Source organism: Elephantulus edwardii, unplaced genomic scaffold, assembly GCF_000299155.1.
Source record: "Elephantulus edwardii isolate Elephantulus edwardi_28Jun2011 unplaced genomic scaffold, EleEdw1.0 scaffold00061, whole genome shotgun sequence".
NCBI lineage: Eukaryota > Metazoa > Chordata > Mammalia > Macroscelidea > Macroscelididae > Elephantulus > Elephantulus edwardii.
The window spans coordinates 9,343,310-9,367,525 of record NW_006399811.1 but is presented as its reverse complement, the minus strand read 5'-3'; the positions used below and the strand labels follow the sequence as shown (position 1 = coordinate 9,367,525).

The 24,216-nt window shown below is 36.4% G+C and overlaps 1 protein-coding gene across 1 annotated transcript in view; it reads right to left on the bottom strand.

The window, feature by feature from the left end:
- Positions 1-24,216, bottom strand: part of TOR1AIP1 (torsin A interacting protein 1) — a 54,596-nt gene that overhangs the window by 8,304 nt on the left and 22,076 nt on the right. Inside the window, exons 4-9 of the mRNA XM_006887733.1 lie at positions 21,314-21,355; positions 20,173-20,259; positions 15,754-15,810; positions 10,496-10,537; positions 9,912-9,980; positions 1,811-1,867 (exon numbers count right to left, since the gene is read on the bottom strand). Coding sequence (XP_006887795.1) covers positions 1,811-1,867; positions 9,912-9,980; positions 10,496-10,537; positions 15,754-15,810; positions 20,173-20,259; positions 21,314-21,355 — 354 coding nt within the window. The remainder of the gene's footprint in view (positions 1-1,810; positions 1,868-9,911; positions 9,981-10,495; positions 10,538-15,753; positions 15,811-20,172; positions 20,260-21,313; positions 21,356-24,216) is intronic.

Genomic DNA, 24,216 nt, shown 5'->3' with positions numbered 1-24,216 from the left:
AATTGATGCCTTTGAGCTGTGGTGCTGGAGAAGAGTATTGAGGGTACCATGGACTGCTAGGAAAACAGATTCATCCTGCAGAGGGTTAAATCAGGCTGCTTCTTGGAGGCAAGGATTCTGGGGCTTTGTCTGACATACTTTGGACATGTTGTAAGGAGGGACAGGTCCTTGGAGAGGGACATCATGCTTGGGAGGGTCGAGGGACAGCACAAGAGGGGAAGACCCTCTATGAGGTGGACTGATACAGTGGCTGGGGTAATCAGGATGGGTGTGTCAGAGGCAGTGCAATTAGCACAGGATAGAGCAGGGTTTAGCTGTTGTACATAGGGTTGCTATGAGTCACAAGCAACTTTACGGCACATAACAACAACAACAATGTGTCTTAATGTCATAAAAGTATAAAAAGGTCATTATTTTGATTATTTTGTATCTTAAATAATATTTAAGAAACTATTACTTGTCCGAGTTTGGGTAGTATCAAAGGCATAGCCAGTTTCCTGAAAAGGCTATTAAGATTTTATAAATCTGTATAACATGGCATTTTCTGCAGTTGTTTTGAAGCTAAATTTTGAACCAAAAATAACATAACAGACTAAATCATAAGCACACATGAGAATCCAGTTCCATTTCATTAAACTACACATAAAAGAGACTTAGAAAAAAATAGAAAGCCACTCTTCCCTAAACTATTTTAAAATAAATTAATAATAAAGAGATAAAAATAATCTCACTCTTAATTTCTAGCTAAATATATACAGTTTTAAATATCGCTTATTTTATTGGGATTTTAAGAAAAGTTTACAGAAAAAGTTAGATTTTCATTCATTCATTGTTGCACATTTTCCTCCCTCCCTCTCCTCCAGTTTTTCTTTTTCTTCCTATCAATTCATTGTTGCACATTACCCCACCCCAAATATACAGGCTTTGTCAGTCAAGGAAAAACAAAAGGAAAGAAAGAAGCTCCTTAATTGTAGTGGTAAAGAGCTGCACTGCTAACCCAAAGGAACAAGGTTTGAGTCTACCAGCTACTCCGGGAGAAAGCAGGACAATCTCCTCTCATGTGATTTACTGCCTCAGAAAACCTGCTGGAGGGTCAGCTAAGAGTAAGTCACAACTTAATAGTTCTTAACCATTACAATAGTGTACAAGGGTATTGAGATGAAAGTTTATTTGCCCTTTAGCTCAGGATAATGAAAAGGCCTGGGGGCCTAAAAATGCAAGGAAATTGCTCTAAGGCTGTACAGCTAGTAAATGGTTTTGTATTTATTCAAATCCAGGCTCTAGAACTTGTAATAAATCCATTATATTATGCTATGTTCTCATAACATAACAACAATAACAAACACAGTGACTGCAGTAATGGGTTTAAGTACAAAACAAACTGTGAGAATGGTGTGGGATCAGAGAAGATCTGTTCTGTTCTACATGAAACTGCTGTGAGTTAAAGCTGACTTAAGGGAGGGCATCTGAAAGCAACATGCTCTCTTCTGACTGAGCAAAGGTTCACAAGGCTAATCGTACTAGGAGCTTTGCTTATTAACTATTGCTTTTGATTTGAATGAGAAACTAATTTATATTCTCATTTCCTAGAAAATAAAGTGAAAAGAAAAGCCAGAGGTTGTTTCATATACGTTGTCCTTAAAGAACTATAACTGCTAGAAAAAGAGATATTTTCCTCTGAAGTGTTTCATATATAATTTTTCAAATAGCATAATGTAGAAGTTATTTTGCCATTAAAAAGTGTCAAAACAAATATGGGCTGCCAATTTTTAAAGCCTTCATTTAACAGGAAATGAAAAGACAAACTTACGTGGGCTGGAGGCAGATGGAGATGGATTTCCAAGTGCTGGTTTCTGAATGAGATCATCTAATGACAAGAGTTAAAAAAAAATATATAAAAATCTCAATTTAAGCTTCATGATTAGACTACTTATTTATAAGAGAAAGAAAGTATAAATTCCACCAAGAGAAAAGAAAGCAGTGCTCAGCCACAAACAAGAAGCCCAACTGATCATTTGACTAAAGCTGTTTGAGAGACCAGGCCTATATCCTTACAACTCACAGCACATGGCGATAGCCTGATACACCCCTGATAATTTAGTAGAACTGGTGAAACTGCTGGGATCAAGTTAAGAAAACAAAGCAGAGAGGTACAGATATAATAAAAAGAAATACATTATACCATCTGAAATACTGCCATACAACGAACTCTTGCCTGGCGAAGACGCTGTAAAGTAAAGGGAAAATGAAGTGTTTGATACGAAACACAATCTTAATCCTCACTAATTTATACCCTAAGTGATTATAGTATTTTTTGAGGTTCTGGTCATATTAAATATTTTTAAAACTCTATGTAAGATCTGTATTATTTCTGTTAAAAGACAAATACGTCTGTTTTAGGTTTGTAGCTAAGAATCAAAATAATCTTCTCACAACTCCATTAACTCTTTCTTCTTCCATCATTACTTTAAACAAAACACCTAAATTTGTTGCCATCAAGTCAACTCTAACGTATAGCAACTTAAAATACCCAAACCTGTTGCCATTAATATCAACGCAACTAATAGCAATTGGACAGCAGAAAACTGCCTATTGGGTTTCTACGGTTATAGATCTTCACGGAAGCAGGCAGTCTTCTCCCTCCAAGGAGGACCAGGTGGATCTGAACTGTTGGCCTTTTGGTTAACATCCAAGTTGCACTTAACACTGTGTTACTAGGGTTCCTATCACTATTTTAGAAAATAAATTTAAAACTACCCTAATCCTTCCCTCCCTGACCTATAATTGCCTTCTGGGACAGAAGCAGAGTGTAACACTTAAGAGAAGAATTGTGCTCACACTGGAGAAACTGAGTGGTCTCACTAATACCAGTACTGCCATCTATTAATTACACACAGTTTTAACTTTCATGTCATTTGAGAAACACTGAGCTAAAGTAAAGCAATAAAATTAGCACTGCTAAGATATGGAAATAGCCTCATTTTGATAAAAAAATCTAAAAAAAACCGCCACAACCAAAAACACTAACCCAAAATAACTCTGAGCCCGAGAGATATATTTTTCAATTGCTAGTTTATACTAAGAATCATCATCATTTAAAAGCCTTCTATTGTTAGGTCAACAAAGAATTTAATTATTTAAAAGAAATCAGGTAATATTTATTGTATCAGGTAATATTTATTGCCATGGTTACAAAGATTAAATGAGAGAGCACACACAAATACAGATGCTGTAAAGTGTTATTCTATGAAGATTTTTTTTTAATTTTATTTTTATTATTTGTGTGTACCGTCAAATCAGATCTGACCGGTACAGGAGGAGATTGTCCCTCCTTCCCCGGCAGAGCATCTGGTGGATTCAAACCGTGCGCCTCTGGGATTGTAGTGCAGCTTTTTGCCACTAGGCCACCAGAGCTCCCCTTATTCTATGAAGATTTTAATGATAAAGAAGAGCAAATGCTTCCACCAGATGCTCTGCTGGAGAAGGAGGGGACAATCTCCTCCTGTACCAGTCAGATCTGATTTGACGGTACACGTAAAAATAATACAATAAAAAAAAAAAAAAGAAGAGCAAATACTTACTATATAACACATGTATTATTTAAGTAATTTATAGAATATGAAAATTCACTGACCAGTGTGTATACACACACACACACACACACACACACACACACAGAGCTGAGGCAGGACACTGTCTAATAGGCAACATCTATTGTTCTTGTTAATACTATTAGAGATGTTAACAAAAATTTGTAAAAAGTTTTCCCAGTATGAAGAATATGATAATGGTGACTCTCTAAAACCAAGAACAAAGGCCACAGACCACCACAGTTACCATTATTGGGAATTATTATATTTGTATTTTGTTATATTATCATTGTTGTTGTTGTTGTTAAGTGCCGTCGAGTCGCAGGCGACTTATAGCGACCCTATGAAGGAGAGTCCTCGACGCTTGGGTGCCTTTCATACACTCTCCAGGTTCATAGGGTTTCCAGAGGCAAGCTATTATGGAAGTGGATGCCACTCCTCCTTCCACATTATCATTATTAGTAACAAACATATTGTTATATTTATATGATATACTTTATAAATATATTGCTAACTATAAAAGAACATTAATAATGATGTGGTACCCAGATTTTTGAAAACTGCATTCACATACAGATAAAATCATTAGAATCTCAAAGTGAACTAGTTATAGGCACTATGGTCTCTTAAAGGCAAGAAAATTGAGTTCACAAAGGTTAAGAGATTTTGCCCAAGATCTTTCCAATATAAGGGTAAGAATTCAAAAGCTCAATCTCCAACTCTATCCTCTTTTCTCCAGACCACATTCTGAGTCAGGTTCTAAAGGATGTGAATGAATGAGACATGGACTCAGGGATTTGACCTCTAACTGACATATTCCTCCCTAATGTCAGTATTTTATCATCAGTGAATCTAGAAAAAAGCAAACAGTGGTCCTATCTTTCTGAAAGAGAGTTCTGGTGGCCTAGTAGGAAGGTTGTGATATCAATCCAAAGGCAGGCAGTTCAAATCTACCAGCTTTTCCATGAATAAAAGGTGGGCAATCTCCTTCCTTGTACAGTCTCTGAACGTATAGTCTCTGATAACCATCTGGAGCATCAGCTATGAGTTAGTCCAGAGTTTAAGGCAATGAAAGAAAATGAGAGATCTTTCTGAAATGGTTAGGAAGCAGGAAGAATGTAACTGCCTAGGAATTGGTGCTAACACAGGTTAAGAAGATCTAAGGACCCTGCAGGTGCTTAAACACTCAGGATTTAAAAATGACCTTTGTTGGCCCTCAACTAAAATCATAAAAATACACAGGTAAGAGAAGGAAAGATGAAATTTTATATACTAAAAGTGTAAAAAATGTCTTGGGATGAAGAGGAAAACTCTGAAAAAAAAATCACTACAATCTCCTATTTCCACTAGAAATGTTTTCTTTATTGCTCTTTCTTTAAAGTCTTGTATGGTTAAAAAAGAAATTCTGTTATATACACTCTAATATGCATGCAAATTCCTCTTATTTCTACAGAATTCTCAAAGTTCAATACAATACTAATATATGATGTTGTTAGGTGCCATTGAACTGAGCATGACTCGTGGCGACCCTATGAAAATCAGACCTGAGCCCTGTCCTATCCTGTACCATCCTCATCATCTCTGCCACATCAGAGCCCATTTTCTCCCCCTCCTTCACTGACCCACAGCTTTTCTGAGCATTATGCTTTCTTCCAAGGACTAGCCTCTCCTAATTACATGCCCAAAGGACAAAGTTTCACTATCATTCCCTTTAAGGAATGCACCTTCTCCAAGACGTGTGTTCATGCTTTTGGGAGTCGATGGGACAGTCAGTGCTCTTCTCTAGCACCACAACTCAAAGTCATCAATTCTTCTGTCTTTTTTACTCACTGTCTAACTCTCAGATGCATAGCAAGTAATTGGAAAGACTCTGGCTTGTATCAGGGGCACCTCAGACTTACATCCTTGCTCTTTTACACTTTTGGAGTTGTCCCTGCCCACAGACTTGCCCAATGCTACACTGTTTTTTTATTTCTTGACTGCCAGTACCAAGGTGATTGGGTGTGGATCCAAATAAAATGATCTTGTTGACAAGTTCAATCTTTTCTTCATATATCATGATGTTGCCTCTACACTGGACGCTGCAGTCCTTGATCTTTTGCAGCAAGCTTTTCAAGTCCTTCTTGCTTTCAGCAAGCAAGAATAATATCACCTATAATGTAGGCTGTTGATAAGCCTTCCTTCAATCTTATTGCCACATTCTTCTTCATAAAGTCCACCTTCTCAAATGATTTGCAGCATTGAGATGAACCAGGTATGGAGAAAATATATTGCTTGGATGCACACCTCTCTTAATTTTAAACCATGCAGTGTTCTCCTGCTCTGTTCAGACAAGTCACTTTCTTATCTAGGTTTCTCAGGAGCACAGCTAAGTGCTCTGGGATTCCCATTCTTCTCCATTGTTATTGTGTTGCTGTGAAGTCAGAATCAACTGATAGCTGACCCTCTAGCTGATTTTCAGAGTTAGTAAATCAGCAGTGAGGAGTCTGCTCATCTCTCTCCTGCAGTGCAACTGGTGGATTCAAACGACGTGTCTTTGAGATTGTAGTGCAACTCGTTACCACGAGGCCACGGAAGTTCCCTGTTCTTTACAAAAGTTATCCAGATTTTGTTGATTCACAAAGTCAAATGCCTTTGAATATTTAACAAAACAAAAGTGGACGTCTTTCTGGAATTCCCCACTTTCGGCCAATATCCATCTGACATCAGCAATGATAACTCTGGTGCCACGGTCTCTTTTAAATCCAACCAAAATCTCTGGCAGTTCTTTATTGATGTACTGTTCTAGCCATTTTTAAATCATCTTCAGCAAGAATTATTTGCATGTGCTATGAATGACAGATAATTTTCGTATTATTTGGGTCACCTTTATTTATTTTGAATGAGAACAGATATAGAACTCATATCATCTGTTGGCCAGGTAGCTGTCTCCCAGATTTCTTGGCAGATTGTTGAACACATCTGTGTTCAACACACGTGGCTGCATGTTTTTACTGAAACTTGTCAACTAGCATCCCATCAATTCCTGGGTCCTTATTTTCTGCCAATGCCTCAGTGAACTTCTTTCATCACCCGTGGTTCCTGAACATATGCTACTTCTTGAAATGGGTCTGTGTCAATTGATTCTTTTTGTAAAGTGACTCCATGAATTCTGCAACTCAAAGCTTTGTTTTTCAGTTCCTTCAGTTTAAGGAAATCTGAGTGAGTTTTTCCCTTTTGGTTCTCTGACTCCAGTCATTGCACATATAGTTATACTAGTTTGCTTTCCTCGAGCTAATCTTTGAAATCTTCTGTGTGATTTAGTCTCCTGCAGGAGGCTTAGCAATGAGTCCGACTGCACATTACAACAACTGTGTAAAAATACATTAAATAAAATACTTAAATTATCAATCTGGGCATTAAGATCTATTTCTGCATTCCAAGGAGATCTTCAATTATATATTCTTCTGCATTAATTTGCAGAGTTTTATTAAAAGAAATAAGCGGCACACAAACATTTTCTGAGAAGGATCTGTATTACTTCATTTATCTGGAAGTCATATACCTGATATTCATTATCCCGAATGAATACATAGTTAAGCACTAAGTAATAACAGAACTCTCTGAGTATTTCATAGGACACATAGTAGAACTCATGTATTCTTTCTTCCTAGATGTGTCTCACTTCTTCATTCATTTACTTTTTTATTCTGGTTATAAGAAAAATGGACAGTGCAATCCCAGAGGAACACGGTTCGAATCCACAAGATGCTCTGCAGGGGAAGGAGGAGCAATATCCTCCTGTACCAGTCAGATCTGATTTGACGGTACACGCACACAAAATAATAAAATTTAAAAAAAAAAGAAAAGAAAAAAAGGAAAAATGGAATGAATGGAATGATTAACATTTGACATTCTAACTGTGACAAGTTGGAAAGAATGCACTCCCAACAATAAGAAATGATAGCCAACAATAAGGCAAGGGCAAAATGGTATATTGGGTTGCTGGAGAATTCCTTCATATGTGCTAAAAACTTCTATGAGTTTTGCACTAGGAAAAATTGTGACTATTATTGCTGTTGCTAGCTGCCTTGGAGTCACCAAGATTTATAGCTACTCTCTGAACAACAGATAAAAACTCTGACCTATTCACAAAGTTTAACAAAACAGCAGGTAATAAATGTTGGAGAGGATGTGGTGAGATAGGAGCTCTTATATATTGTTGGTGGGTTGTAAAATGATATAACAATTCTGGAAGGCAGACTGGCGCTTTCCCAGAAAGCTGACTCTAGAAATTCCATATGACACAGCTATTCCACTGCTTGGAATATACCTCAAGAAAATGAGAACTGTGGCGCACGCACACACACACCACCACCACCACCACCACCAAAACCAAAAACTTGTACACCAGCACTCATAACACTGTTATTCCCCATTACAAGAATATGGAAATAGCCCAAATGTCCAACCACAATCGAATGGATTGAGAAATTATGGTACATTCACATGATGGAATACTACATAGCACACAGGAGCAATGATTTTGTAAATTATTACCTAACTTGAGAGAGCCTGGAGAGCATTATGTTGAGTGAACTAACTCAGTCCCACAAAGATAAATACTGTATAAGACCATTATTGTAGAACTAGATGACTAGTAAAACATGTATGAAGATCTCTGGGGGGGAGTGGGAGCAAAGGGGTGGGCATGGGCGGTGGGGGGTAATCATGGAATCACACAGGGCGAAGGGTGGTAATCATGGTTTGATGGGTGGAGGGGGCGAGAGTTGGGGAAGTGAAAGGGATCAGTGTGAGTGAGGGGCAATATATATGAACTTTGTAGGTAAAACTGTGTAAACGTTAAAAAAACCCCCCAACTTTGCCCTATTCTGTGCTAGGCTAATGATCTTGGATATACGTGAGCCCACTGTTATAGTCACCAACCCAATCTATATTACTGGAGGTTTTTTCCTCTCTCTCTGACCCCTTCAGCAAGAGTTCTTTTCCCAACAACTGGCCCCTTCTGACAAAATACCCAAAGGGTATGAGATGAAGTTTCATGATTCTTGCTTCTAAAGAGCACCCTGGTTGTACTTTCTCCAAGAAAGAATTGTGACTATTAATACTTTACTGATGGAAAAACAAAGCCACAAGGTTATGGAATTACATTAAGAGAGTCACTTCACAGGTTTAAAAGACTGAACTGTGTTCCCTCAAACCATGTATCAACTTGGTCAGGTTATACTTCTCAGTGATTTGGCAGTATATAAAGATGCAATCATCACTCAGTGATGTGACTAGCAAATCGGATGTAAGAGGATTAGGGTGGAAGCCGTTTACACTTACACAGGTCACAGCCCTGTGGCACAGTTGTGTGTCCTTGGGGTGTGGCCGGCACTACTTTTTCTATTAATAAAAAAAATGGGACCCTTCATCAGGTTTTGGATGCTGTAATAATTTATGAGGGGATTGATTGCTCCATATTTTCCCTTTAAAGGGGCTGGTGGATTAAAAATGCTGACCTTTTTTAGCTGGCAGCCTAAGCTTTAACACACTAACCAATCAGTTGGGCTCTGTTACTATTAATGGAGCTCTGACTGGTAAGAAGGTATGCTGCAATCCCAAAGGCACACAGTTTGAATCTGCCAGCTGTTACTGGGGAGAAGAATGAGCAATCTCCTGTATGATTTATTGTGTCTGAAACTTACTGGAGGGTCAGTTATGGGTGGGTTCCACCTTGATGGCACATAAAAAACAGTAACAACTATTAAGAGAGAAGAGCCAGGAGCAGGGCATATTCTTTGGGTCAGGGATCCTGCACTAAGCTCAGAGATGTTGAAAGGAAACAAGGTCATCAAGATGAGAAGTTTCATCATCTCAGCTTACAGTATTTCTTAAACACTGTGACATTCAAATCTGCCCTAAACCTCACCATGAAAATGTAATTTGTGGCTTTAATACTTCAAATTATGGGTATATAAACCTATTTCAAGTAATAGAGGTTATTTATGTAAACACAGCCTGTTAAAAAAAATAATCCCAAATAGATATTGTAAAGAAAACAGAATTTCATTTTATGATTATACTGCTGCCAGAATTGACAGCTTGTCAATCTAGACTTATCATCCACTGGTCCTCTCATCCCATTATCTACATTATATATATAATTCATTTCCTGACAGTCCAAGCAAATAAAACAACGAGCATTCACAGCTGTCAAAATCACAGCCTCAATGCCTATCTGAAGAACCAAATATTTTCATGTACTAGCTAATCAGGAAAAACAACACATAAGCTCAAAGATGATTTCAAGTATTAAGTAAAGATTTATCCACTTACTTTGCAGCCTATTCCTTTGTTTTAGGGATTGTTCAACACATTCCTGAGGACTTTTTTTATAGCTTGAGGCTGAATGAGGCAAATACATATATCAATATATGTTTTCACATACTTTGAAAAATTATACCACATTCCAATGTCTTAAGTTAGAGTTAACAGAGGTGAAAGGGATCCTGGTGTAAGTGGCATAAAAACAGAAAGGCAGCATAAAACAAAGGAAACAACAAAAACAATTAGCTCAGAAGCAAAAGTTAATTTCAAAGGATCACACCTGTGGGATGAATTACTTCCCACAGAAAAAATAGGCAGCATTTCAAGAAAACATTATGTAGAAGCCCTTGGCTCCAGAACCAATATCAAGTTACATTATTAATTTAAAAACAACCCTAGTAACCATTTAATCTAACACATAAATTACTTATAGTAAAATAGTCGTTAACATATTTTATATTAGCGTATAAATAAATAAATAAGTAAATAAATGCATGAGAAATTAAAAGCAAAGAGTAAAATTATTTACAATTTTATTAGAAGACTTTGTTGGTAGATTTGAATTGAGGAAAAAACAGGCACCAACCACTTACTCAGCACTGACGGGACCTTATTTTGAGATGTTGTGAAGTCTCCTCCTAAAACAGAAAACAGAGATAACATCATAGAATAGTCGAAATTAAAGGCAAAAGAAACTGCGTAAACATTTTGCTTGTTTACTCATGACCACTGTTGTTGTTAGAAACCAAAAAATTTCAAGCTTTTCCTCATTCACCAGACTTAAAACACACATGCACACATTTTCCAATCTTCCAAATGTCAGGAATTGGACAAGAAGTCAACTGTAGAATACCATCAAAATAATAGTTAAACTGTATCCAATCTTTGTCACATATCCCGTATAATTTCATATACCCTTGCAGCAAACAGATTTTCTGAGTGAAAACAGTTAATATGGCCTTGTTGTTGTTAATATGCTCTTTTGTTAAACAGAAGGATGGAGGTTTGAGTCAACACAGAAGAACTTCAGAAGAAATGTCAAAAAATCAACCACTGAAAACCTTATGGTTAGGTGCAACCATTGAGCTCTCTATGTGGAAAAAAAGAAGAGAGAACAGCAATGATATTACAGAAATAATTAGTTCAAAGAACTAATAAACCATGTGACTTCCATGATCTTGGAACCAGAAAAACAAGATGGTGCCTGTTACCACTGCTGGCCAATCTAAAAAGGGATCATAGTAGAACTTAGAACAAAGGGAGAAAATGTAGACAAAGCTAGAAAACATGAAAAATGGAAGGCTTACAGGTCTGAGAGAGGTTAGTGGAACTTCTAAGATATGGTACTTAGTCACTCTCTGAGCCTAGACCAAAACTCAACTCTGTTCCAGGCTCAATATTCAGTCAAAAAATAGACCAGCCTCTAGAGTGACCAATAACATCAAGGAAGCATTTGTTGTTGCTGTATGCTGCTGAGTTGGAACTAACTCACAGCTGACCTTCCAGCAGGTTTTCAGAAGCAGTAAACCGCACAGGAAGAGACTGCCCAGCCTTCTCTTGTGAAGCAGCTGGTGGATTTGAATCTCATGTGTTTAGGATTGCAGCACAGCTTCTTATCAACAGGCCACCAGAACTCCTAAGGAAGCATTTATTTACTCCTTAGAATAATCAACCAGATAAGGTCAAAGAGTTAGATTTTTCAAAGGATCAAGTCCAGAAAGCAAAAAGAGGTAGAACAGAAGGATCAATAGAAATGAGAATCTCAGGGAGACATGGGAATAGTGGGATTATATTGTGGGTATTGTAATTAATGTTATAAAACAAACGTGTATGAGTGGTTGAATGGAAAATGAATTTGCTTTGTAAACTTTCATTCAAATTCCAAGGAAAAAAAGAACACCCTGAGGAGCATAATTCTACTCAGACTCATATGGGGTGACCAAGAGGTGTAATTAATGAGATGGCAACTGGATTTTATGACACAAGCAAATTTGCAAACACTCATAGTAGCTACAAAGTGAAGATGCTAGCCCCAATTTGGGGGTTGATTTTAAAGAGAGTTATAAAAGGATAATTATAGGATGTTACAAAGTCACTTAATTATAATGAAGTAAATTTCCAAATATGTTCTGAAGAAAGGAGATCCTTCTACCTATTGCTGACACTCTAAAATGCACAAAAATGTATATAAAAACCATGTAAGTTCATTGTAAATCTTATTTTCTAAATACAAATGTAATACGTCAGGTGATAAAAAACTCTAGAAATTACTAAAAAAATTCACAAAATATCTGTTTATTACATGTAAAACACTGTGAAGTAATTCAGTGGTGAATAAGACACATGCATATTCTTTCACATTTTTTTCTGGATTAAAATAAAAATTTTTTAAAAAGTGGACATTTTAAGTACTCCCCCCCAACAAATGTCTCTGATTTTGGGCTGCAAGTAATGGCATAATCAAGAGTTATAATTAGTATCATGTTATAGTTTAACCAGAAGGTTTTTCTCTGAGTTATTTAAAATCAATGGCATCTTGGATTCATTAAATCTGTTACTTGTAAGTTTGCTATGAATTGTAGTCAACTTGAAAGCACCTAATAACAATACACGTACATACATACAAACATATATGGAGCTGTAGTAGTGTAGTCTGAAGGTGCACTTGCTGTTGTTGTTATGTGGCATCGAGTCACTTGCAACTCATAGCGACCCTATGTACAAGAGCCCTAAACCCTGCTCTATCCTGTGCCAACCTCATCATCTCCGACACATTCACTCCCATCACCCCAATCACAGAATCGACCCATTTCATCGAGGGTCTTCCTCTCTGCGCCGTCCCTCCACTCTCCCAAACATGATGTCCCTCTCCAAGGACCAGTCCCTCCTTGCAACATGTCCAAAGTATGTCAGACGAAGCTTCAGAATCCTTGACTCCAGGGAGCATTCTGGCTTCACCCTCTCCAGGACAAACCTGTTTGTTCTCCTAGCAGTCCATGGTATATTCAACACTCTTCTCCAGCACCACGGCTCAAAGGCATCAATTCTCTTTCTATCATCCCTAGTCACTGTCCAACTCTCTGATGCATAGCACGTAATTTTGAAGACTATAGCCCGGATCAGGTGTACCTTAGTCTCCACTACTAACCCCAAAATGACACATCTCTTTTGGTTCAAATTCACCAGTGGCTCTAAGGGAGAAAGACAATCTATCTCTTCTCATGCAATTTATAGCCTCTAACAACCTGCTAGAGGGCCAGCTTTGAGATGGTTCTGACTCCATGGCAATGAGAGTCGGAGGGAGATTTGTAAGCTCAAGGAGACCTGGTAGCATAATGTCTTGTAGGTTAGCTTGCTAACCAAACAGGCAGCCGTTTTGAATAAACAACAGAAAGCTGGACTGCCTCCTCTCATAAAAATTTACAGCCGTGGAAACATGGTTGAGGGTTGCTCTGAGTTGAAATTAATTTGACATCAGTGGGAATTTGTGAATATATAAATTATCAACTCAGTTTTCATTGCTGAATAGTAAGTATTTCATTGTATGGATACAACATCATTTGCATTAAATACAATTCAGAGCTTCCAAACACCAAATATTTGAAATAATAAAAGGCAAATAGATACAAAAGAATCCAGAGAGTAATTTCAAAATGTTTTGTGTGTTTACTAGTTACTCACTTTGCTATGTGTCAGGTAAAATGAACTCAAACTCCCACTAAAAAGTAGAGATATATATGTGTATATGTATACATACAAAAATAAACACGTTTTCATAGCATTGTTATGAATCACAGATGACTTGATAGCATGTAAAAACAACAATATATGGGGGAAAGTCCTCAAAAGGTTTCCAAGTGTATCTTGATTAGTAATGAATGTAAAATTTTGGATTGCACTTAAGCAAAAGTATTATTTCTGTTAATTTTATATATATATCTCCATTGTAGAAAGTCTGAAAAATAAAAACATGTTAAATAAAAGAAAAATATCGGCGAAGAGTCTACTATCCTGAGACAGATTCAGTGGATTCATTGTTAACATTTTAGTATATTACTTTCCAATCTTTTTTCAAATGTGTTCTATTTTCCCTAACTTTATAGAAATATGCAAAGTTGTAAGTAAATATGTAAGGCCTTATTAGTGAATATTTGTTTACCTATCACCTCGTTAACGGGAGCTATACTGGCCTAGAGGTAAGGGGTTGTACTAGCAACCCGAAAAGGCACATGGTTCAAATCAACCAGTTGCTCTGCAGGAGAAAGATGGTATCTTCCAAGTGATCCAGTGTCTCTGAAAATCTTCTAGTGCTGGATGGTCAGCTATGAGTTGATTCTAACTTGATGGCACATAACAACAACTAGTTTACCATTAACTTTTTCCTATAGCTGCTTCAGGAGACTTAGTGGCACAGTGGTTAAAGTGTTCAAGTGCTAAGTAACCAAAAGATCTGCAGTTCGAAACCACCAGCCACTCATTTCAAGAAAGGATTGTTAGTATGCTTACATAAATTTTTACAATCTTAAAAATCCTTTGGGTAATTCTACTCTGTCCTATAGAATTGTTATGAGTTGAAATTGACTAGATGATAGCGGTGTTCAGATCTTTTGTTCATAGGGCAACTTGATTGCAATCAACAATAACAACAACATCACTCAAATACTTATCTGTCCAAATTTTAACAAGAAGTGAGATTATGCTGCATGTAAATTTCATACCTTTATTAGTGCATGCCCATACATAGATTCTAACTAAAGAGTTTTGGTAGCTCAATGGGAGGGAGTTGCAGTGCCAACCAAGAGATCTAAGTCCATTAGTCATTGCATGAAAGAAAGTCACACAATCTCCTCCTATGTGATTTATCATCTTGGAAAACCCACTGGAGGATCAGACATGCATCAGTTCTGACTCGATGGTACATAACTACAATAACTACTAAGTTTAAAACAATCAGCAATTTTTTATTACAAGCAAGAATATTCTACAAATTAAAGAAAATTGTATATGTGTTTTTTTAAAAATTTTCATTGTTCTTTTCCAATTCAAATTCAAGTTCAGGAATAGACATGTGTAACTCAAGGAAAGTACTTCCAAGTCTTTAAGAGTTCACTGCATCTCTTTTCCAAAACTTTCATTAAACTGAAAAAGAAGATCTTCAAAACTAACTTACAAGAAAACCTGTAAGAGTATAAAACGAGGAAGGGGGGATTGTATACCAATGAAGGAATGTATCTTTTAATTTTCAAAGAGAAGAGCTAACGGGGGGGCGGGGGCAGGAAGAAAAATGCAACAATGAATGAATGGAAAGCCAAATCTCTATAAATGTTCATTAAAATTAAGAAAATAAAATTTTTTAAAAAAAGAGTATAAAACAGAGTAGGGTAGGAAGAGAGACAATTATGCAATAATGAATGAATATATATATATATTTTTTTTTTAAATTAAGATGCGTAGGGAGATAAAAAGTATTTGGAAAAGTAAAGTTGTAAAGAATGCACATGATTGATGTAACTACTATCACTAAATTTTAAACTAAACAATCAATGAGATATAATATTTTGTTCTATCATTTTATTACAATGAGGACATTTAGAAATGTTTAGTATTATTTGGGTCAGAACTTAGAGATCAGATTGATAATCTACTCAACAATTCATATTTTGTTTTGTGACATTGATTAAAACTCCCATAATGTAAAAAAATAAAATAAAAAATGATGAGGAGGTAGGAAGAAAACATACAACAATGAATGAATGAAAATCCAACTTTTCTATAGACTTTTGTTAAAAATCACAATTTTTTAAAAAGTGAAAGAGAAAAAAAAAAGAGTATAAAACAGAGCTTTACTTACTTTGTGGTGACTGCCAGGATAATTCTGGATATTGACTAGCTGACCTGATGGTTTGATCTAAAACAGAAAAAAGAACCAATGTATAATTTGTAGCATATTTAACTTGTAAAATATACACTTTCAAATGAACAACTTAGTATCTACATGCATCTATATACATCTACATACATCTATGTACATGTATCTATATACATCTAAATAAAATATACATATTTTACTTAAAAACAAAACTGTTTCCAAAGATAATGTTATCCACAAAATCAGATAATTAACTTTTCCCTGACTACATTTTTTAAAAGGAAAAAAATGGGTAAGAAATGGAACACAGCATGAGGTAAGGGAGGAAACAAAATCTTTTTAAGCTGAGAAATTTCTGGAACTTTGCAATGATGACTCTTCGTGAAATCACCAGCATTCATTTTGCTTTAAAACTTTCTAGTCAGCAAACAACACATTATGTATTTTAGTCTACTCTTCTTAACAACTATTTTTCCCTCCAAAAAGAAAAGTGAAACTTATAAATAAATTTGTTTGACTAAAAATTAAGATTGCTATTTTGGACACAGAAGCATCTTACACAGGTGTGGTAGCTAAACATTTCTGATGATGCACCCTTATTTGCCAAATAAATCCTGCACATCAACGTCTGATACATATTTCTAACTGCAGTATTAACTTAAAAGTTTGCTTTTCTAGCATTACATTAGCCTCTTGTGGTCTGTAACTACCTTAACTGCAGACACATGGTCTTGTAAATCATCAGTAGCTGTGGGACTAAGATAAGAGAGAGAGTGTATCCCACACTGGGCAGCAATACTTGACAGAGAAAGGAGCAAGAGTCTGGTGAGAGCGAGATCCTAGCAATGTTAGTATTGCTATGTAGAAACTGGTAATGTGTAACCAGAGGAGCCCTTAGATAAAATTTTCCTGTTCTTCCTGGATGATGGAAGGAAAAGCTGACTGCTAAACTAAAATCACAGGCTGGACTAATTATGGAACTCTACCTTAGGACTGCTAGGCTAAAACCTGGACTTACATTGAGTGATGATCTTCACCTCCATCATTCTCCAACTCATTTTCCTAATAAACCCCATTCTTGGTACCACAGTCTCTGAGTCAACAATGAATAAATCAATCTCTTGCTGCTGCTGTAGCTCTAGCGGCATCGTGGGGCTGGGCTAGGGGCTCTTTACTTGCTTTCTGCTCTGGGATGGTGAGGAGCTGTGCTATTCTCACTCCCTCTGGCCCTTTCAGAGAAATACTCATAGCCCTGTGCCACTATGTCTCATTTTCTGTTCTTTAGACACTAACATTAGATATATGCAGTACTGAAAATAAGAATAATTTAACAACCACTTGGCCAACTGACTGGAAGAGATCTATATTTGTTCCCATTCCAAAGAAGGGTGACCCAACTGAGTGTGGAAACTACAGAACAATATCATTGATTTCACATGCAAGTAAGATTCTACTGAAGATTATCCAAAAATGACTGGAACAGCACATCAGCAGAGAATTTCCAGAAGTCCAGGCTGGGTTTAGAAGGGGTTGTGGTATTAGGGATACCGTAGCTGATGTTAGATGGATCTTGGCTGAAAGCAGGGAATACCAAAAGAATGTCTATCTGTGTTTCATTGATTAGGAAAAGGCATTTGACTGTGTGGAACATAACAAACTGTGGCTGACTCTGAGAAGAACGGGAATCCCAGAACATTTAATTGTGCTAATGCGAAACCTATACTTGGACCAAGAGGCAGAACAAAGCACAGAAACACTGCATGGTTCAAAATTGGGAAGGGCATACACCAGGGATGTGTCCTATTTCCATACCTTTTCAACCTGTATGCAGAAAAGATTATCCAAGAAGCTGGGCTCTATAAGGAGAAGTGTGGCATCAGGATTGGTGGAAGATCAGTTAACAATCTGCCTTATGCAGATGACACAACCCTGCTTGCTGGAACTGAGGAGGACCTGAAGTGCTTGCTGCAGAGGGTTAAGGACTGTAGCCTTCAGTACGGATTGAGGCTCAATGTCAAGAAGACAAAGATTCTCACCACTGGACCAATTGGCAGCATCAGGATGGATGGTGAAGAGATTGATATTGTTAACAACTTTAGTCTGCTTGGCTCCACGGTCAACACTCTTGGCACCAGTAGCCAGGAAATAAAAAAACATATTGCCATGGGAAAGTCTGCTCTTAGGGACCCTCTAGGGTACTGAAGAGCAATGGTGTCACTCTGGAGACTAAGGTGTGTCTGATACAGGCTATGGTTCTTGCAATCACTTGTTATGCATTAAAGAGTTGGACAATGACTAGGGAGGATAGAAGGAGAATTGATGCCTTTGAGCTGTGGTGCTGGAGAAGAGTACTGAATGTACCATGGATTGCCAAGAAAACAAACAGATTCTTCCTAGAGAGGGTTAAACCAGGCTGCTCCTTGGAGGCAAGGCTTCTGGGGCTTCGTCTGACATACTTTGGACATGTTGTAAGGAGGGACTGGTCCTTAGAGAGGGACATCATGCTTGGGAGGGTGGAGAATGGTGCAGAAGGGAAGATCCTCTATGAGGTGGATTGATTCAGTGATTGGGGTAATCGGGATGGGTGTGTCAGAGGCAGTGCGATTGGCACAGGATAGAGCAGGGTTTAGGGCTGTTGTACATAGGGTCTCTATGAGTTGCAAGCACCTCGACGGTACATAACAACAACAACAACAACAACAACAATGTATAAAATTATCAGAGATGATGAGGATGGCACAAGATAGGGCAAGGTTCAGATCTGTTTATATGGTTATTAAGGGTTACGGTTGACTGGATATCAATAAACAAATGATATTTTAACATTTTTTTGTGTTTCTGAATGGATTTTGTACCTACAGTGAACTATGAATGTTAAGTATTATTTTAATTATGCCTCAGTGTGTACGCTTTAACAAATATTTTCTTCTGCATGTGGTTATGTAAGCTCCAACAGGTCAAAGAATCTATTAAACTTCTAAATGGATCAAGTTTAGGGACTTCCAAACATATGTTGATAGCAATAGCAGCAAGCCATTGATACACAAATTATTTCATTAATCTCTAAATTTTAGAGTTTTAAGTATATAGCTTGTAATTTGAGTATATCATATGTGCCTGGGTGGCCTAGTGGCAAGAAGCTCTGCTGCAATCCTGTAGGCATGCGGGTTGAATCCACCAGATGCTTCACTGGAGATGGGGGAGCAATCTCCTCCTGTACCAGTTGGATCCAACTTGGTACACAGCATGGAAAAAAATGTATAAAAAAAGATTCAATCATAAAAAAAAAAGATTCAATCATATGTGCCAGATCCTTTCTAAATGCTTTGCTTCTCATTTACGTATTAATTTAATCCTCACAACCCAAATGAGGAAAGAATGAACACAGATGTGAAGTAATGGCTTAGGAGCACATACCTAGTCAGGACTGAATCTCAGGGATTCTGGCTCCAAAGCTCCTGTTCTTAACCTCTATGCTAGAGTATCACAGATCTCCATTTAGGATTTCTGTATCAAGGAGAAATGAGGGAATACTGAATAATCCATGCATATAAACCAATTTATTGGGAGCTCTGGTGTCCTAATGGTAAAGAGCTATCAACTCTAAGGCACATGGTTCGAATCTACCAGCTGCCCTGCAGGTGAAACATGAGCAATCATCTCCTGTGCGATTTACTGTCTGGAAACCTGAGTGAGGGCCAGCTATGGATTGGTTCTGCCTCAACAGTACTTAACAACAACAATAATAATAAAACAACTTATAGCTTATCTTACAAGTGAAATGAATGATGATGTAAGATAGAAAAATGAACTGTAAAAATTCTTTCAGAGGTTAAAATAAAAAAAACCCACTTATTATTTATGATGCTTACAAATTCATTAAGCACCTGATTAAGCCTCAAATGTATTTTACTCTCCTCAAACAAGACTTCCTAAATAAATTTAAAGATAAATTTACAGTAAGAATCAGAGATGTCACTACTCATTTGATGGTATGAAGTTGAGCAACCCAGGGATAAAATAACTGTCTATCTATTTTAAAGCTTCTCAAAGGATAGTTATACATGCCTGACAGTGTAGTGTAGGAGTCCCTATGACAAAGTGATCAGTTTCTCTATAAAATTAAAAGCAAACTGAAAAGTAATCCTCCTTTCTTTTTAGCACTTGTTTTCCATAAATAGCACAGCAGACTTGAAAAGGGTTTATTGTTTATTCTGATACTAGAGGACATGCCATTATTGATCAGACACACAAGTAAAATCAGTCAATTAATAGATAATAATATAATAATATTGAAAGTGCACGACCTCTATAAACTACTCTTTGAAAAAGAAAATTCACAGAATTTTGACTAAAAAGATAGTTCCTAAGGTAAGAGTCTAATCTGCAAAGCAATGTTACCTGTAGGCTCAGTCAAATCCCTGGATTTGACATTAACAGCAGTAACATCACTCTGAGAACTTTCTGTATCTTCTTCCTCAGTTTCTCCTTAAAAAAAAAAGAGAGAGAGAGAGAGAGAGTAACTAACTGTATTGTTTTTATTATAATGCTAAAAAGAGCTGGATTTAAACAAAAAAATGAATTAATGAAACATTAAAAATTGAAGGATATTTAATAATCAGATACAGAATTGTTATTACTATTTTGAATTAGAAAGTTTTAAATGGCCTAAAAGTAAGTTAATTTGGTTTTCTTCTTTGAGAAACCTAACTTTATCCTAAACAAATATTCAAGAATAATATCTAAAAGACCACAATGATAATTTTTAGTGTAAAGTGAAATATTAATACATAAGTATTAAGTAGTTGGAGATTTAATTACTCTGCTATGGAGGAGGACAATCTGTACAACATAATTAAATTTAGCAAGATCAGTGTATGCATGCATGTTTGTGTATGTGTCTCTGTGTATAGAGGATACATACACCTAATTCAGTATTTGTTGCTGTTGTTATATACCACTGAGTCAGAACCGGCACACAGCTGATCCTCAGCAGGTTTTCAGAGGCAGTAAATCACCCAGGAGGAGATTTCCCATTCTGAGGAGCTGGTGTTTTTGAGGAGATTTCCCATTCTGAGGAGCTGGTGTTTTTGAACCACATGCCTTTGGAATTGCACTGCAGCCTCTTCCCACTAGGCCAACAGAGCTCTTCTTTCAGTATGTAGGTGAATAATTTCAGATTATGCTGGGTTTAAGAATGGATTAGATCTTACTTTTGTACTAGCTTAGTCAAACACTGGCTATGAAAATTTGGAAAAGTAATTATTTTAAAAATAAATTTAAAGGCATATACCCAGGAAACGGAAATTTTGTCCTTGTTTAAAATTATTAATTTAAATAAACAAAAGATGCTTAAAATTTATATGAATGCAATTTTTGCTCATTCAATTCTACTTTCTTTCCTTAACAGTTCATATAAATGTGAATTATTTTTTCTGGTTAAAAAAAGACTATTTTCTGCTCTTGCATCCTAAGTATCCCAAAATTTCTTGTAATATAATAATAAGAATTAGAATATAATTGCATAATATAAAAAATATACCTTCTTCAAAGTAATTGACATTCTTTCGGATAGTGGTGGCTTCTGGAAGAGAAAAGTATAAATATTTATAACATTAAAATAATCTGATTTTGGAAAGTAAATATAAGGACACAATAAACAAACTTTTTATATGTTAAGTCATAATGAATCAATCATTTCCTCCTAGGCTACTTCAGAAATAAGTACTACAAACTAGAATCTGAAATAAGGTTATCTATCTTCCTTCAGTCATAGGTCTACATGTACTCTAAAATACAACCTATGTATACAAAAAAGATTAAATACTAGTGGTAAGGAGCTGCGCTGCCAGCTTGAACGCATGTAGTTTGAGTCCATCAGCTGCTCTGTGAGAGGAAGATGCGTAATATCCCCTGTGATTTACTGCCTCTGAAAACCTGCTGAAGAGTCAGCTGTGGGTCAATTTTGGCTCAATATTAACATTACAGTTCACATTATGTTATATGAAAACATAACTCTATTCTTATTCTCCTACTTGTCAGATTCTCTCTACCCACATGAGACCCCTATCATTCAAGTAAAAGGGATAAGCCCACTTCTCACAGTGCATGGCTTTTCTAAAGGATGTGAGAGAAAGAAAGCTCTTTCTATTGTTGTGTATCACCGAGTCAGAATTGACCCATAACTGGAACCTTTAGAAGAAGTAAATTGCACAGGAAGAGACTGCCCATCTTTTTCCTTTGGAGAAGCTGGTAGATTCAAACTGTGTACCTTTGGATTGGCAGTGCAACTTCTTACCACTAAGCCACCAGCACTCCTTCTTTCTATTAGGTGGTTGCAAAGCGAGTTCAAGATTTTTGTTGCTTGATCATAATGCAGTAATTTTGTTATAAACCTTATTACCATAGATAAATGTTATATATGTAATTTTAAAGCCTATTTAATGCTCATCTCTCTTTCCAGTTGGTTTTAAAGATAAATTACATTTTTGTCTATTTTTAGGATACAGAATATAGGATGTCAAAACAAGATTTTCACCAAATCTACTTTGATGAATTCAAACTTGGATGCCACGCAGCCCACACAGGTCAAACTATCAGTGAAGTTTTGGGTGAGAGAAATATCAATGAACACAGAGTGCTGATTTTGAAAATTCTGTCTTTATCAAAGATAAAGAAGGTCATGGTCAAACATCAGAAGTTAACTATGGTCAGCTGAGGGTGATAAATGAAGCTAAAAAGTCTTACTGCCATAAATCATATTTTTACTTCTCATAGTATTATCCTGGACCCTGACTTAAAGTTGACTTTGTTTTCTTTTTTTTTTAATGGCCTAGCCCATGTTAACGTAAAAGCAGGACATTTTTAAAATTTTATTTCAAAAATCGTAAGTATTTTGTTAATAAATAAGATGAAGTAAAAAAAAAAAAAAGAATGTGCAGAAGAACTACATGTTCATCATTCTATGGTCACTTGTCATTTGTGGTAAACTGGAAAGGCAAAGAAGCACAACAGATAGGTACCACACAAAATGAACAAAAATCAAAGCAACTGTTACTTTCAAGCTGGCTCTGTGTTCCTATGCATCCTATGGTGAAAAATCATCCTCTACAATAACTGATGACATTCAGTCCAGGGCTTGGATTAAAGTGAAGAGCTATACTGACCACAACTAAATTTAAACCAAAAAAAAATGATCATGGTGACTGATGTTCTGCAGCTGGATTAACCCATCACTACCACTTCATGAGTCCAGGTGGAATTATAACAGCCGAGAGGTACGGAAATGTCTGCGTCCACAATGGTTGATAGAAAAGGCTCAATCCTTCTTCATGACAATGCTCGACCACTTCTCACTGAGCCAGTGCCCCAAAAGCTCAATGAACTGGGCTACGAAATTCTCCTCCAGTATATTCACCAGACTTCTCACAAACAGCTACCACCTCTTCAAGCACATTAACAAGTTCTTACAGGGGAAACTAACTCTTCAATGGTCAAGTGCCACAGAAAAACCCTCCAGAGAATGACATCCAGAATGCCAGATTTTATGTTACCAGCAAAAATGTGCAGATTGTAATGGCTCTTCTTTCAATTATAGTCAATTATAGTCCTAGAATGTCAAAGCTGAGGTTTAAAATGGCATTATTTTTGCAACAACTTATAGTTGTAGTCCACAAACAATAAAGAATTTGAAAAAAAGAAAATTAGAAAAATACAACATAAACTTCATAATCATTCTCCTTTCTTTTATTTTAGTAAGTGAAGATATAGATTATATTGTACTAAGTAAAGATGTAGATTATTATGATGCTGCACTATCAAACTTTAGAACAGAGTATCATCAGGACCTTTCATATTAGGAAAAATTGAGCTCTCATCTTTTTCTTCATCATTCATTTATATAAACAAATTATTGAAATATCTATCAATATAACTTCCACAATTAACACTCATTACATTTTTAATGTAAATATCATTATAGTATGAAGATATCATTATATCTTCCCTCCAAATATTCTTTTATCACCATTATTAGCTCTTTTCTCTCATCCTTGCTAACTATTAATAATCTGGTCGAGTCATTTGCCTATTCCATATAAAGGAGATAAAAGACTTATCTCATATAAAGGAGAGAAAAACTTATTTCATATAAAAAAGATAAAAAGAGATAAGAGACTTATTTTGTTTAAAGTGTTTCCCAGATCTGTCCACATTATAGCATGCATTAGAAATTTACTTCTCGACCCAGCAATTCCACTACTGGGAACATACCCTAAAGAGACCATAAATGACATCCAAGTAGATATATGTATACCCATGTTTATCGCGGCTTTGTTTACAATAGCAAGGAGTTGAAAACAACCTAAATGCCCATCAACAAACGAATGGGTAGAGAAGCTGTGGTATATTCGCACAATGGAATACTATGCGGCATTGAAAAACAAG